The following is a 16,681-nucleotide window of genomic DNA, read 5'->3' as shown; positions in this document are numbered from 1 at the left end:
GCAGTACAAGCACTGATGGCAATTATCCAGCAACTGGGACACAGCTTAACTACAGTCATGGAAGTTGCATCACCCATTACCATACTTACATCATGCTTTAGAGAGCCCAGGAAAGTGAACAACATGAATTTTGTGCATCCTACTGCATTTTTACTATTGAAAATATAGATCAAAGAAGTTTCTTTCTGAACTGTCTAATTGTCTTTTCTACACTTCATACCATGTGCTGCCCTTGCTCAGTCCACCAGGCCATTCTCTTCCCATTCAGGGAAAAAAATTAATCCAGCAACAGTGCCTGAACAAGAATAATTCAACTTTGTCCTTCTTTGCAAACAGTGTTCTTCCAAGAGACTCCTTTACAATGCTTATAGAATAGAGAAAATTATAATTTAAATGTCTAAATGGCTTTCTAAATCCTCCTCCACTTCAGTGTTCAATCTTTTCTCCTTTTTACGGAACACTATGCACCAGAGCTGCTCAGGACAGTGAAGCACTGTCATGAAAATTTGGTGTTTTCTCCGAGTCTGAAACTCTCCAAGTTACAATTTCTTAACCAACAGTTGGCTTGTGCTGCCAGGTATGTTGTGCTGTACATTTTTTAAGACATGATGGCTACAGAAAAAGCCTTGCAGAGTACCTTAGCTGCATACTGCTCCAAAGCACTGATGGTGTCAGGGTCGATGGCAGCATCTCCTGTGTGCAGTCCTGCCACTGTGCCATCAGCCTGGATGGCCAGAATGGTGTCAGACTGGGGCATCTGCACCGTGTGGTGGATGTAGGCAGTGGTTCCATCCTCCAGCTGCACAGCCTGCAGGGCACTCTGGTCATAGCTGTCTGAGGAAAGATATTGCACAGTGTTAGGGTTCTGAAAGGAGCAGCAGTGTGTTACATGGCAAACTACTGCTCTCCAGGAGGTGTCTCCTGAAGTCATAGACACATATCAAATATATGGGAAATAGAACCACTAGTATATGAGATACATAAACACTTAAAGTAATACTGTGAATAACACAGGAATTTGTTTTCAAGACAACACCTCCTATAGTTTTATTTCTACACCTCAAAAAGTTAAAAAAAATTATATTGATCTAGTTTTATTTATAAAGGAAATCAGGAACACAAATATACTTTCCATTTCAAATCTACTTATAATAAAATGAAAATAATATACCAGATCTATTGATATCATTACTTTAGATTTTAGAATTCATAGATCTCACATTTTAACAAGAGAATCATGCAAACATAAAAAAGAACCACAAAATACAAAACAACTTTTAACAAAAAAATTCCATTACATTCTTTCCTCTTACTATTGTTGGTTGTAAAATGTAATTGTCACAATGGCTTAAACAGTCTTAAAATATATACTTGATCACTTTTTCTAGAGAAGTGGTACCATTTCCAAGACTAGAGTAATCATCTTCTGCAGAAATATATGTTATCTGGAATAACTACATTTGCATTCTTGACACATTCTTAAATGTGTCAGCTGTCACATTTTCTGCCCTACTACCTAAAGGTATAAACTCACTTTAATGTGATCCTGGGCTAAATAAACAGTGAAATACACTGGGTTTGATTTCATTTATAACTGTTATAGGAGGCCCAGGTCAAGAATTGAAACAGTCATTTCAACAATTTTTGGCTGTCAAAGTTAAAGCAACAAGTAATTTACACTGGGAATCCCATTAAGATGATAATTTTTAGAGATTAAAACACTGAGTTAAACAGTGCTGAAGTTCTGTTGGACACTGAGGTGACAATGCCACTTGGCAGAGCAGTTACCTTTTGAGGTGTGATGGATAAATGCTGTGGTTCCATCCTCCAGCTGAACTGCCTGTCCATCCTCCAGGCGCAGGCTCTCCCCTGCTCAGGAGAACAATTAGAGCAAGACTTCAGAGAATCCTTAGATGGAAAGATTAAACACTAAATACCCAGGATTACAAAATACCCAAGATCTCTTCACGATTAGTTCCATTAAAATAAGAAATCAAGCTATTATCATGACTGTTGATTACTTAATAGCAATATTTATCAGTAATACATTATTTTAGAACATATTTCTTATATTATTGCACTCACTGCTTTTAGGCATAGGTACATGTTGAACATAAGCAGCAGAACCATCTTCTAATTGAATCACTTGGCCATCCATTAATTTGCCATCTGAAATACACAGAATATTGTTAAGAATTCTAATTGTGTAACACATCACAGTTTTAATACACAGTAGATACTTTCTAGATTAACATATAAATAAAATATCAACAAGAAATAATGTTTGGTAAATAGAAAGCACAGCGTGACTGTACAGAGCTTTTAACATTCTGGGATAAAAAAAGCAGAAAAGGTCTGCTGTCCTATTTGTTAGGCAGAATGTTGATATCTGGGTTTGAACAATAAAGATCTCTTCACTTTTGTTTGACTCGTTCTGAATTTCATTTTTACATCTTATTAGCAGCAAAACAGAAACATTTATTTTATAGCATTATCATAATTCCCCACTGGAATTATCCTCAACAACAAATGGAGCTTCAGAAACATTGTACAGATTTTGAATGATTTTACAATGCAAAGAGAGGGTTAGAAAGGGGAATACCACTTCAGTAGCCATCAGTTGGCAGTGCCCTGCCTACCTTTAGAATTGTGCTGGATGTAAGCAGTGGAGCCATCAGCCAGGGTGACTGCTTGCAAACTTACACCTTCCATGTTTTCCAAGTTGTCACCATCTAGCAAGGAAAAAAGTTCACCTTCACTACAACCAGCATGGAACCCTAGAAATCTCAGCTGAAAGACCTCCAAAAATTATGACATTCCCTCAAAGCACACTGCTTTGACAAATAAGAAGAGCAAGTATTTCTTACTTGCTTTCTGGTTTCTAAGCCTGGGACACATACTAGGGTCACATATTCTAGATTTTTGCTCTGTAAACATGACAGCTAAATGTTACTTTCCTTAACCACAAAAACACAATGTTACTGAATAAATAACTACAAAGCTGAGGTTTTAGGAGAACTATGAATTAAATCATCAGAGCCAACAGTGAAATAATGACACACATACTGTATTGATAATTTTGTTTTGTACAAACTACTTGTCATTAATACACACAAAACTATTTAGATTAAAATGCAGATTTAGGATAGAGTTTGTAATCATGTAAAAATCATAAAGCTGTCAGGAAACATCAAGTTTAAGCCAATTTCAAGTCAATCTATTTTAAAACTCAACTTGCTTAATACATACTTAGATATCAACTGAATTTACAAAGTATAAAACAGCAAGACTATACAGAGAATAAAGTCAGATTGTATATTTCATATATTTTTGGCACATTTACACTTCTATTATCTTAATTAAAAGATAATTTCCATCCAGAAGTAAATTAGGGATTTTAATCAATTTCAGTTAACGGTTTTTGATGGATTTTTAATTCGGAATAAACAACATGAATGTCAGTGTTTTATCTGAGTTTCAAAAAGAAAAGACATAATAATGTAGAGGTATTTTAACCTGAAGGGTCACCTTGCACAGCTACAGCTTCTGTCAGACACAGAGTCACGTGCTGGGCCTCCATTCCTCCTCCAGAAAACTCCGTCATTCCCTGAGAGTCTCGATTGATCTGAGCTAATAACATTGTCTACCTAAAAGAAAGGATTCAAAAACAGAACACTGAAATACAGAGCCATATTCTCAGTTAACTGTGATTTTTATACAGCTGCTACAAATATTTTGCTATGTTTTGCATTAAATAGCTGCAAAAAGTTATTGATTTATCTGGAAAATACTTTGAAGGAATAAGAGTTATCTGAAATAGATAAGTATTTTACTTTATTTAACAATTAACTTAGATGTTAAGGACTTCAGGTAGCAGTTATTAGTATGAGGTGCATCAACCACACTTAAATTTCAGTTAAATATAAATGATTTAACCAATGTACAAAGACTAATGTGGTAATGACAGTACAGATAATGATACCTATTTGTCCCCAGAATTGAAATAAAGCTGACAATTCACCCATAGTCACCCATGACAACAGCAGGGCTTTATCTGTATAAATCAAAGATCTCTCCAGTGCCACTAAGAGGTTTAAAAACAATGACACACTGCAAAAGTCTAACTGAACAATTCAACTATTTCCCTAGATTTTTCCAGAAAGGTTTCTGTTTAAACAAAAACAAAACAATCTGTCCTTTAACATAATGAAGTATCCCATGATAAAATTTGTTAATTAGACAAAAGGCCAGTGATCAGGGAGTGACTGCTGTACCTCACAGAACCAGACAGAGCCATCCCCCTGCATACTCACATTTTTACCAGCCATGTTTTACTATGGGAGATCACACCACACCTTTTAATTCTAGTGTGGTTCCATGACCTGCTGGTTCATAATTCAAGGCTGAGAAGAATAATCTAGGGGGTTTAATTTATTTATTATTACCTTTATAAATATATTTAGCTATTGTTACCTCTACAGTCCTGAAATCTGCTCTTGAACAAGCAATTCATCAACAGTCTCAAAGACCACTGAGAAAATTGTATTTTTCTCAAAACTAAGGAATAAGGAGCACAAGATTAGACCATGCAGGTACTCTAGTGTGCCTACAGTATTTAAAAAGGTTGCCACACTAATTTAGTAGTTGAAAATTACACCCAAGCAGTATTTTCCAAATACATCCAAGTGTATAAAGTGAGCCAGACTTCTTCCTCGAGCTACAGGCTCAGTTTCTTATTTCCAGTTAATGGAACAGATAGAGCTGAACAAAGGAAGTGGAAAGCAAGGGTACCTTCGGGAAAGTTTTAAGCTCTCCTGTCTTTCTCATATGTTACATTGAAAATCATACAAAAAACCCTATAAAATTACTAATGATCACTACATAATTCTGTAATAAATATGCCTTCCAAGATTCCTGTCCTCATAACTTCTCCCTGGAACATTAAGGAAATTAAAATACTGGCTTGCAATAAGGAATTTGAACCTTGAACAACTGGCATCAAAAAGATACAATTAAGAGAGAAACCAAAATATAATCCAAAAAGGGTGTGAGGCGATTTTTCTAGGATCCAAGAGAAGATGGGTAATTCCTCCCAACATCCTTTTCAGGAAAAGAAGCTTTTACAGAAAATGAGGCCTCTAAAAGAGATGTAATACACACAAAAAGGAGAAGTCATCCAGACTAAATTGCATTTATAGAGATGTCTCTGTAGAAAATGAAATAGGAAAATTTGTTTGGATACTATAATCTATGACAAGGAACTATATGAGAATATAGGAGATTCTGAGTTCAACCTGTTCCTTGTCCATTACTGAGTTTGGAAAAGTAACTTCTTTTCCTATTACTCATTTATCATTGCCCATCTCAAAATAAGCAGAAAATTTTCACTTAGGAAGCAGTTTGCTCACAAACCAAAAATCAATCATGATGTAGCTACAGAGTCAGCCTGAGCAGGCACAGAAGCAAAGCAGCCCAGCATTCATGGACTATGCAGCAAATAAGATCAGAAAACTGTTGCAGTTAAAAAAAAAAAAAAAAAAAAAAAAAAGAGAAAAACCACTCCCCCCCCCAAAAAAAAACCCCAAACAAACAAACAAAAAAAACCAAGAAATCCTCAACAACAATCTAGCAGCAAAAGGACTTTTATCCAGCACAGCAGTGAGGGAGGCAGTCCATGCAGACAGCTGCAGAGTTCTGAGTCTGAGCAGAACTAATGGCTTAAGGGGTGAGTAGCTACTTTGGAAGGAAAATAAACCTAATGCCAGATACATTCAAGGGCTGCAGGAGCAATAGTTTTTGTTTAAATTGTTTCACAGTGTTTGTTACTGTAGCATGGTTATCAACTCACACACACTGAAAACAGCTGAAGGAACTGCTGCACGCAGAACCACGGCTACAACTTTCCAGTTCCAGAGGATCTGGTCAATCTTACAACCTCACACAAGAACTCAGCAGCAATGCAACCTGTTTCTCCCAAGTGCAGCTCCTTTCAATGGTCACTTCCAACATAGTGGAAGGACAGAGGCTTGAGAAAAGGCTAAGTTCTTTATCCACAGCTCCATCCCTTCTCCTTGTACCAATTTTCTTCTTCAGTCCTAGATACCAAATTTCCAGGACATGCCTCTAATCCCATCCTTCTCCTCAGAACAATATAAAATACTTCCATGCCCACACCAACTCCTTCTGCAACCAGTCTCCAAGTCTTCTCTTGGTGCTGCTCTGCTCTGTGACCCCCTCACAGCACTGTCTATCCCTTTCTGTGCCACCAGCTCATGCTCAGACCCACCTTGGAACTGCATTCCCCGTAAGAGGCTGGGGCACTGGGGTCCCCCCAAACACCATCCCCAGCTGAGACTCCCTTTGCAGGGACACAGCAGCTCTGCTCTGACACTGCTGTGCAGGGAAAAGAGCCCTCAGCCAAAGTGACTGAGATGTGCTGCTCTTCCAGGCTCTCCTCTTCCTCCCCACTGGAGAACACTGACTAGCCAGACAGGGTAGGAAGGACAGATGCAGGAAGGAAGGACAGACGCAGAGCTGGCTGTGCTGCAGAGAAAAGGATCAATCTGTCAGAAGTAATGATGTCACAATGTCATCTGGTGAGAGTAATCAAATACAGGAACAAATTGCCAAGCCAGGTATGGACTCTCCATCCTTGTAGAGGTTCAAAGCACCTTGACACAGCTCTGAGCAACCTGGGCAAATGGGACTTGCTCTGATCAAGCCTGAGCCAGATAAATTTCTGCAAGTCCTTCCAACTTCACCTGCTCTCTGGTAATCATTTCAATAATGCATACATCTACAACAGCATCACCTTGCTGTTCATGTATCATCCACCCTGCAAAATCTACTCTCCTAACACTTTATAATTTGCTTGGCTTTTTCAAAACCAGTTGGTTTTCACCAAACTCAAATCTCTTCCTTGCCTCCACTTGAGTCACTCTCTTCAGTTTCCATCAAATTTGTCTCCACCATTTTTTCAATCTGAATCTGACCAGCTTTCCCTAATTCATCATTGCTTTTATTCCTCTGCCTTTGCATCAGTTAGCTTCTTTCTTTGAATTTCCTGTCTGCCAGGAGTTCTGTCAATGAAAATCTAGGAGAGATTTCCTTTACCCACTTCAAATACTGCAGCTCATTAGTTAAAGGCAGCTAAAGTAACCATTTTTAGGAAAAGCCAGGATCCCTGGGGTGGAGCCCACATAGCAGCTTGGCAAGATTGACACACGTGGGGCCTGCTCCATCTCAAGAGCTGTCTTTTACAGAAAAGACAAGTCCAGGCTCAGAAACCAAGCAGTCACTGAAGTGAAAACTTGTGAGCTGACTTTGTGAACTCTTGCAAATCTTCACAGATCCCAGGCAAGCTGCAACTGTCAATTTGCAAAGGCGCATCAATGACGATATCTGGGCAGACTTTCACAAGGACACTAACGTATCCTGCATTCCTGACATGATTAGTCACCAAAACATGTCTATGGTATCCATGCAGAGAAAACCTTACCATTCTTTGAGATGGTTCAAACACTTCTCAAAAGATCAGCCTGAGGCAAAAAAAATTGGCAGAAAATCTCTGAACTGAAGAGTATGTCCAAGCACAGGCAGCCACCTCCTCTCTAGCACTGATCCATGCCTTCAACAGCATCCAGCACAACATAGAGGTGCAAGCTCTTATTAAATAATAAAAAAACCACAACAAACCAAAAACAAGCCATCACCCCCTACAAATTATCTGAACAGAAAAAAAAAAATAGGCACACATTAAATTCTCCACACTTGGAAACGAAAGGAATGTGAGGGGGGAAAGGACGGTTAAAAACAAATAATTTTTTTCAAGAAGTCGCCTATCTACAGAGCACCTCCTGTAATTTTTCCTTCACCAACACGCAAACAAATAGAATTTTCTGGGAGCTATCACTCGTTTTGGAGAAAAGATGCAATGTTAGAAGAAAGGTTTTTATGTAAACTCAATGTAGCAGCTGGAAACAGGAATCTCCACTAAAAACTAGGAATCAGCAATTAAAAAACAGCAGGTGGGATTCAGGCAACTGAAAAGCAAGGGGAGAGCTGGCAGAGGGCAAGGTAGAGGCCATGGCTGCTCTGGGGCAGAAAGGGGGTTTGGGGCACTTGGGAACTCCAGCAGCTGAGAGGACAGCCCAGTGTGGCTGGAAAAAAGCAGAAATTAGCAATTTAAAGAATAACTGGACTGCTGGACAAAGGAAAAATCCTGCAGAGACAGTAGCAGAAACTCCTTAGAGAGACAAAGATGATGCTTAATGGGAAGAGGATGATTAATGGGAAATAGAATAAAGTTTGTAATAGCAGGCATGGAAGAAAATTTACTGTTACAAATACAAACTTAGAATGTGCAAACTGGGAAAGAATGACAGGAAAAAAGCTACTCTAGACATTCACCAACCTTGTGATTGTTCACTCCCCTCATGCAGACAGCACTGAGAAGTTTGAAATAATATGCATTTATTTCATTTGAAAGGAAACATCACTTTTATTTTAATACACTTCTAAATAATGTACAAAACCATTGTAATTTTATAAAACTTATAAAAACAGCAATAAAAAACCAATCAAGAAGGGTAATATGGCAAATAATACATAGCCTCATAATAGTGAAACTTTTATTAAGGAATTTAAGAAAAGTGTATTCCTATGTTTGACAAAACTGGATCCCAAAATCAATTCAAGTATGTCGGCAGTGTAACATTATGAAGATTTTTCTGAATTAAATACTGCCTACCTTAGGGTCCTTGTCAACTGATATGATTGCAAATAGCAGTAATTTCACAAAACTAGTATGAGCAACAAATGTGTGAAAACAGAAAAATAGTACCTATAATTAACAATTGGGTTAAACACACTTCAATTGATAATTCCTGTGTTACAGCCTCCTGAGTCTCAGTGCAAAAGAAAGTCTGACAGACTGGAAAACTGACTATTCCACACAAAGTTTTTTCAGGCAACCCAAGAAGACTTTTAGCATTTCTTCCCCCACTAATTACATAAAGTCACTTGTCATCTTTAAGCTCAGAAATAGACACAGGAGAACTAAGACTCTTTTTACAATCTTACCTCTGCTCCCCTACGTAGCTGCATGATAATCTTTTCCAGTATTAAGCAGAAATCTGTAACAGGGTCAGAAATTTAATCTAGATCCTGTGGGTGCTTTGATCAAACACTTCAGGAGACTGGGATTTCCTTCTTCATCAACAGCCCTTATCTTTTCCAGGATTTTACTGCACTGAAAAATTGGGGTTTGTGCTGTTGTCAGTCAGACTGACTTTCAGTAAACACAACTTCTTAATTGTTATGTGATTTCTCACATAATCTCAATTGCTTTTACTGTATTTTCTCCAGTCTCTTATAAAGTCAAAACATAATTAAACAGCAATTTCCACCACATTAATCATCCACAGTATAAAATGGAAACAAGGCTGAAATACAGAATATAAACCTCTCCTACAGAATCTGGTAACATCAGCTGGATTCAGATAATTTCACAGCAAATCAAACAATCACTTTCTAATTTCCTACATGGTAAAGAAGTGTTGTGAATAATAAATAACAGTCCCTAAATCTGGTCCTGCAGAAAAACCTGACCAAGAGCGAGAGCACTATCAACTGCACAAGCACAACATACACACCCTGAAGCAGTCAAACTCAAGACTCCTTTTTATTCTTTTTACAGTATTTCAATGTTTCTGTTCCACAAGAGATACATCCTAATAATAATGCAGTTCAAGACTAATTCAGCGCCACAGTGTTTGGTATTTCTTCAGAAACAAAAAATAAATGCAGGACCAAATTTATCATTGCCTTAACCACACATCAGTCTGACTTAAGTGTGAGCAGTGGAAACCACATTTAGCCTGACAAAATTACCTCATGTTCCAGCAGTCTTTTTCCCCCAAAAGCCATTTCCATACAGTTTATAGAGCAAATGCTATCTACAAATTGTGACTGTTAAAAGTATGGTCTGATATCAATGCTTGCATTTTATAGATATAAAAAGAAAACTGGATTAACCAGTGCAAATAAAGAATATTTACAAATCCTTACTCTAACTAGTAAGACTATGTGTGTGTATTTTCATTCTGTGGGAATGTGAAGGTTGCTATTATTTTTGAAGGTACAGCATTTAAACACAGGAAGATTTAGAAAGTCACCCACCAACAAGTCCTACACATGTGAGAACACTCAGGCTGATCCCAAATATGACTTCTAACTTCACACATTTCTTGAATATATTAGAGAAGAAATTACTGGTTAATGAAAGGAGGCCAGAGTAGTTCCAGCAACACTGAGCTGTCAGCAGTGCTGACAGAAGCTAACTCCTTCTGCAGCTCTGGGACAAGCAGCTCACAGCAAACACCCAGTTCCATGACCACATCTACCACCCTGGGTGCCCCATTCCAGCAGCATGGCTTACTAAGCCAGAGGTCTGAAACAGATCCGGGAGCTTCCAACAGAGCCAATTCCAAAAATCCTGCATGGAAGCTGACAAGCAATTGAGACCCACGCAGCACTGTTTGCAGAGGTATAAACACCAGGGTTCCCAACCTTTTATATTAATTAAGTACAAAAAACCATATTAATGCAGCTGGTCAATGAGCAGCATGCTAATGACTCGGTTATTATTATTAGCTGTAGTAGTACACAGCAGCAGCAGTCTGGCTGGAGGAAGAGCCACCCATATAATCTGTCCCAAACACCAGATTCCAGCACGCCTGAAACATCCCTGATCATTAGGAATGCTGGGCTGTGTGCATGGAATGCCTTGCAGACCTACTGCAAATGCAACTGCAGAACTCACCTACCCAAACTGCCCATCAAGTTTCTCTCCATGCAGGCGGTATTTCTCGTTCATTTCTTCTCTCCTGGCCAAACTTGTATTATCAGTGCTCAGACATATCTTCCTTTCTAAAGAACCTCAATCCCATTTCTTTATTGCAGACTGACTGGTAATAAATTACCTGTGTGTGTTTTAATAGGCAAAAAAGGTTTGGGTAACTAATCCTAATATGCACACTCAGAAAAAAAGCTGAATGGTAGGTGAGCTGATTTTCTGAAAAAAGTCAGAACATGATTAACCTTTGTTAACAAAAAAAACCCCAATCCTAAAGTAATTTTACAGCACATGTTAGTGAGATAATGCATTTAATTCCAAATTGATTTTCACCCTGGAAGTATAAATGGAAACAGATTTAATGCCCCTAACAGATGAACCAGTGTGGTTTTAAAACTACAGGCTTTTGGTTTGTTTTTACCATCAAGTGTATATATAGCTAAAATACATATGCAGAAGGCATCCAGCCGATGCACGTCACAACTGCATCTCAGTCACTCCTAGGAATGAGCAGTGATGCCTATTTACACAAAAAAATATATAAAGTTAACTTCTGAAACACTTCATGGGGCTACTCATCCCTTAAATCATAAAACCTCCAGTTATATCGGTGTTTTAAATAAAACTGGCAACATCTGGTGATTAGATGTACAGTTAAGGGCTAAAAATCTGAAAGAAACTGAGACCTACTATTTCTATTGTTGCTTTACTTTCATGCCAAACAGACTCCTAACTTTTTAACTGTCAAGCAACCACAAAAGTCTCTTAATTACATCACCAAAACAAATGAATCCTGGCCATGCCCTTTCAAATCCTGCAAATCCACTGAGACTACCAACAAAGAAAGGAATTTTGAGTGGGTTGTTTTGTGTGGCTATGAGTTAATTAGCAATCTGGTAAGTGCATTACAGATGTATCAGCATTAGCCATGACAGTTAATGGCAGTGCTTTAGCACAGGCTTGTATTTCAGGAGCTAAAGGGACAGCCTGCTGGATTGCCAAAACCAGATTACAAACAGAAATTGGAACACAGCACATTGAAATACATCCTACAAAACTCTGTGCAGCACCACGTTAACTATGTACGAATATACTTAAAATATGAGCAAACCAACTAACTTGCAAATACAGACCCATCTTCCAATTCTAATCTGTCATCAGAATTGAAGACCAAAAGTATAAAGCATGTAACACAATTTTCTGCTCAAGTGTGTACAGAGGGAAATATTCTGCAGACATTAAATACAGATCGAGGTAAGTCTTATGAAGTTTTAAGTGTAACTCTAATGTCAACCTTGAAAATTGCAAAACCTGCTGGAACTGTAAATTCCCTTTGAAACTGAAAATTTCATTTATTTAACAAGTGTTATCTTGGTGGAGCAAAGTACAGTCCCACTATACAATTAAAAACCAGCCATGTAGCCCAGAACATTTAAGTCTCTGGAAGCATCTACTAATTTAGCCCAATTTGGTTTGGAGTAACTGATCAATGATCCCTGGAGCACAGAGGGGGAGAAGCAAAATCATAATCCCTTCAGTAAATAAAACTAAGATGAAGTTACACTTAGGTACAGGCAAAAAAACCCCATAAACCCCAGTGGAGTGCCAAGATGGGTCCCCAGGCTTCCTTTTCCTCCTGCCTAGCAATGGTGTCCATGGGGAGAGACACCTGGCTCAGACCGCTGTCCCACGGCTCAGAACGAGAGCTGTGCACACCTCGGGTTACAGGAATTTGCACTTCAGAGCTCAACTCCTGGGTTCAAGAGGATCCATCGGTTCGGATCGTTGTGTATCTTAGGGATCCATAAGCTAAACAGAAACTTTCCCCCCATCTCTTGGGATCTTGGGTGATACAAGCCACAGGAACAGACTGCCCAATTCACTGCCGTTACCAGGTGCGCTGATCTCCTCTCACAGAGGAGACAAAACCCCAAGCTGTTCCCAATTAATGCTGAGCAAAAAGCACCGCTGGTGAGCTGCAGAGATGTGGCAGCAACCCAGGGGAAAAGGCAGTGAGCATCCAGGCAAGACTGGCCCGGGTGCTGGGCTATGAACACACACGGCACAGGAGTTACAGGACACATCACGGGATGGCCAGGGAAGCAGGCACAAGCCAAAACGCAGACGGGAAAAGAGTAACTACAAGAGCACAGAGATGGGTCCCACCCTCCTCATGAATATTTGCATTCTGGCCATTTTAAGGCCTGGAACTGGAAGAATTGCCCTGATTATCTGTGTGTGTAGAAACCCATCCAAACTAATCCAAGCCCTTTGGAAGACAATTGGCCTCAGAGGTGCCTGCTAACGACTCCCCAAACGCAACAGTGCTTCTCAAGGACTCCGCCTACGCTGAGCATGTGTTAACGCCAAACTCTTCAGGTGAATATGATGAGCAATAACAAGGCAAGAGCAACATCCCGTAGGGCAAATGAAGCCATCCCGACCAAACTAAAGCCGAGGAACCCTCGTCCTTATTATTATCCCTGTGCCCATCCCACAGAGCTGCAGGGGAACGGCCAGCGCTTGGAGCTGGCCACTGCTCAAACTCCTGGCAAGTCCCTTCTCCTGGATGGCACGGATCAGCAGCACACAACTGGAGATAGTCTAAGGAAAAAACTAATTTACAGCCTATTTTTGTTACCTATTACCAGGGACTATTCATCACTTGACTATCTGTGCCTGTCTCCTGAGAAAAGCATTAAAAGCTACACGAGAATGAAGACAAGAGTGAAGTCAGTGTGACTTTCTACCTCAAGTTCTTTTACACTAATATAAAACAAAATTACTCTTCCTCAGATAGGGTAGTACAAATGAAAAAATTAATTACAACAAGAATAGTTTAAATAAATTATTAAATCCATTTGAAATACACTTCTCAAGACTCTTTCAAAATGTTTATTTTTGCATCTCATTTAAGCTGCAATCCATCACCAAAGCAATCATCTATTTGACCACATATTCCTGAGGTTCCTTTTCTACAGTGATACAGACAAATCGCTTTTGACACAAACACAGCTTGAAAGCTCAAGGCATTAATGCAAAATACAAAGAAACGAGCCATGAAAACACGGCTACACCGTACTCTGCCATTCTAAAGCCGTATGGCAAACGCACAAAGCTAACTATCCATCATGTGTATGTTAAAAACCTGCTAGTTAAGCATAATCTAATTTCATTTTTCAGGTACCTAGAAGTTACAACAGAAATATCTGGTATACAGTCTGCAAAGACAGCTGATAGACAATATTTGATGCACACTGTCGGTAAGACAAGAAGAAATGTCTGAATGACTGGAAGGTTGCAGTTCCTATGTCACTGGACTAGAAATAACATTCCTTACAAATACTGATATCACTCTGCATATGATGGAAAATGCAATTCTCCAATAGCTCAAAATGAAACCTTAAAAAATTTAAAATTTAAAAAGGATGCGATTGAGCGGCTCTGTTTTTAACAGAAAAAATTAAACTTGTACAGGAGACACGTTATTTTTTCTGCACGAAAAAGCACCACAAATAAGGCCTTATCAGAAAACAAAATAAAAATCTTTGCATTATTGCAGGCCATTATTATAGAGGAGCAGCTTCTCGTTATCCCGTTCTATTAGAAGTTCTAGAGGGAAAAAAACCCCAAAAACATGACGGGAACGAGAGAAAGACAGAGAAAAAAAAAAAAAAAGGAAAGAAAATGGCTGAGACGCTTGAGACGCTTTTGCATTGTGGCGAGGCGATGCAGTAGAGCAGCAGGGCTTGAGGAGGCCGGCGGCGCCAGAAGCCCTCCCGTGAGAGAGCGGCCAGGCCGCGCCGCAGCCCCGCGGCTCGGGCGGGCACAGCGGATTCGCCGCCGGAGCCTGCGCGGGCCCGGCCAGGGCTGCTAATACCGCTCGGCGGCCGACGGCATGGAAATACCACCTTCGGAAAATAATAGCAACAAAAAACGTGTATTTGAAAAATAGAGGAAAAAAAAACCAAAAAACCAAACAACGGGGAAAATGCAAAAATTGATGAGCCCCCCCCGACTGAGGCACGGCGGGCGGGGGGCCCGGAGCGCCCCGGCCCGCGCCCCCCTGGCCCCCCGCCCGTGATGCAGCGCCGAGCGGGCCCGGGGGGGGGGGCGGCCCGGGGGACCCTCGCGGGCCCGGCGGGCGGGGAGGGGCCGGGCGGGCCCCGCGGAGCGGAGCGGAGCGGCTTTATCGCCGCGGCTCTGCCGCTCGCCTCGGTGCCGCCCGCGCCCCGCTGCCCCTGCCCGCCTCCCCGAGCACCGCCGGCGGGCGCGGCGCGGCGGCCCCGTCCGGAGATGGCGGAGGGAGCATAAGGCACACTGGGTAAAAGCACATTTATATACGAACCTCGCCGAGAAATTTTCCAACAATTCCTCCGTCCGACCACCATGCACCAGGACAGGAAACGGCCGTTCGGCGCCGCCCGCCCGGCACCGCCCCGCGCCCCGCGGGCGGGGCCCGGCAGCCCGGGTTCCGCCGCTCCCATTGGCCGCACCGCGCGCGCCGCCGCCGCCGCCGCCCGCCATTGGCCGCCTGCGGGCCGCGCGCCGGTGCCCATTGGCCGCGCGCCCGCGGCCCCGCCCCGCGGCTTCATGGCGACGCGGCTGTGCCGGGCGCGGGGCCGCCGCCATTTTGTGCAGCGGGCAGCGAGGCGCCCGCGCGCCAGCGGGGAGCGGCGCCATTTCCTGCCCTCCCCCGGCGCGCGCCGGCAGCGCCTGAGGCGGCGGGGACGGGGAGGGCATCGGGAGGGCACCGACTGCGGCCCCCGGGCCTCTGGGGAGCGGAGCCGGCACCACCGGGGCCATCCGCTCTCCCCTGGCCGTGCGCGGGCCCCGCGGGGCCGCACGGCCGGGCCGGGGCCGGCGAGCGCTCTGCCCTTCCCTTGCCGGCCTCCTGCCGCGGTGTCTCCGGCTGCCATTCCAGCGGCTCTGAGGGACAAGGACGCTGTGCTTAAAGCTGTGCTTGGGAGTGTTGTCCTTAGGAGATTTTTAGGTATGGAAACGTGTAATAAATAGCTCAAGAGCTCCCAGTGTAAGGCAAGCAAAGCGTGTTACGGTTAATTCCGTAGGTGATTTATCATAAGACCCTGTTGTGAAGTTGACGTGAATTATTCCCATTGATGGGACAGTAAGCCCAGCTCTGATGGACTTATACATCTTCCTGAACATGAGAGATGTAAAAAAAAAAAAACACATCTTGCTCCAGAAAAATAGTTTGAAATTCTTGCAGTCCAAAATTGTTGCGGTTGTACAAAAAGCCAAAAAAAAAAAAAAACCCTTATTCCCTAACAGGCCTAATGGCCAACAATTTTTCTAATTTAATTTACTATTTCTTTATTTTAAATGTTAAGCCAAATCTAAGCTGCAGGCATCAGTTTGTTTCGAGGTACAGCAGCAGTGAAATACCCAAGATAAAATCCTGTTTCTGATTTGCCAACTCCCAATAATAGATTATTATAATCTCTGCAAAATATGGCAATCTCTGCTTCCCATTCTGAAGTGCTTTCTTTCACCATCAGCAGTTCGCTATGAAAAAGCAGAAATACACAAACCAGTGACACACCATTTAAGATAAGGTTACATACTGACTGAAAAGTAACTGAAAATCAGCAGCAGACAAAGCTTTTCCACCTGGCTCGTTCTGGCTATGTAGAAGGTTCCACAGAAAAAAATAACCATTAAAACTTATCAGGTATCCATTACTAGACATAATTAAAATCACCTGCATGTTTATTGGCAGATAGTAATTATTCCACTGCAGACTTGACAAATCTTTCAGTAACAGTTCTAGGCTACAGGAGATTGGAATAGAGCTTTGTGGTGCTA

At 41.5% G+C, this 16,681-nt stretch overlaps 1 protein-coding gene across 4 annotated transcripts in view; it reads right to left on the bottom strand.

Moving 5' to 3' along the window:
• The window catches only part of ZNF143 (zinc finger protein 143), a 37,787-nt gene extending 22,506 nt beyond the window's left edge, over window positions 1–15,281 (bottom strand). The window contains exons 1-6 of one of the 4 annotated variants that reach the window (XM_064715086.1): window positions 15,204–15,281; window positions 3,529–3,647; window positions 2,640–2,732; window positions 2,086–2,169; window positions 1,789–1,869; window positions 638–834 (exon numbers count right to left, since the gene is read on the bottom strand). In XM_064715086.1, the coding sequence (XP_064571156.1) occupies window positions 638–834; window positions 1,789–1,869; window positions 2,086–2,169; window positions 2,640–2,732; window positions 3,529–3,640 (567 nt within the window). In that variant the 5' untranslated portion in view covers window positions 3,641–3,647; window positions 15,204–15,281. Of the gene's footprint in view, window positions 1–637; window positions 835–1,788; window positions 1,870–2,085; window positions 2,170–2,639; window positions 2,733–3,516; window positions 3,648–8,413; window positions 8,434–10,822; window positions 10,840–15,203 lie in introns of those variants that run through there. The other 3 variants (XM_064715083.1, XM_064715084.1, XM_064715085.1) reach the window with 3 other exon arrangements.
• Window positions 15,282–16,681: the final 1,400 nt, after the last annotated feature.

This window comes from Zonotrichia leucophrys, chromosome 5 (genome assembly GCF_028769735.1).
Source record: "Zonotrichia leucophrys gambelii isolate GWCS_2022_RI chromosome 5, RI_Zleu_2.0, whole genome shotgun sequence".
Taxonomy (NCBI): Eukaryota; Metazoa; Chordata; class Aves; order Passeriformes; family Passerellidae; genus Zonotrichia; species Zonotrichia leucophrys.
This window is presented reverse-complemented; position numbering and strand designations above follow the sequence as displayed.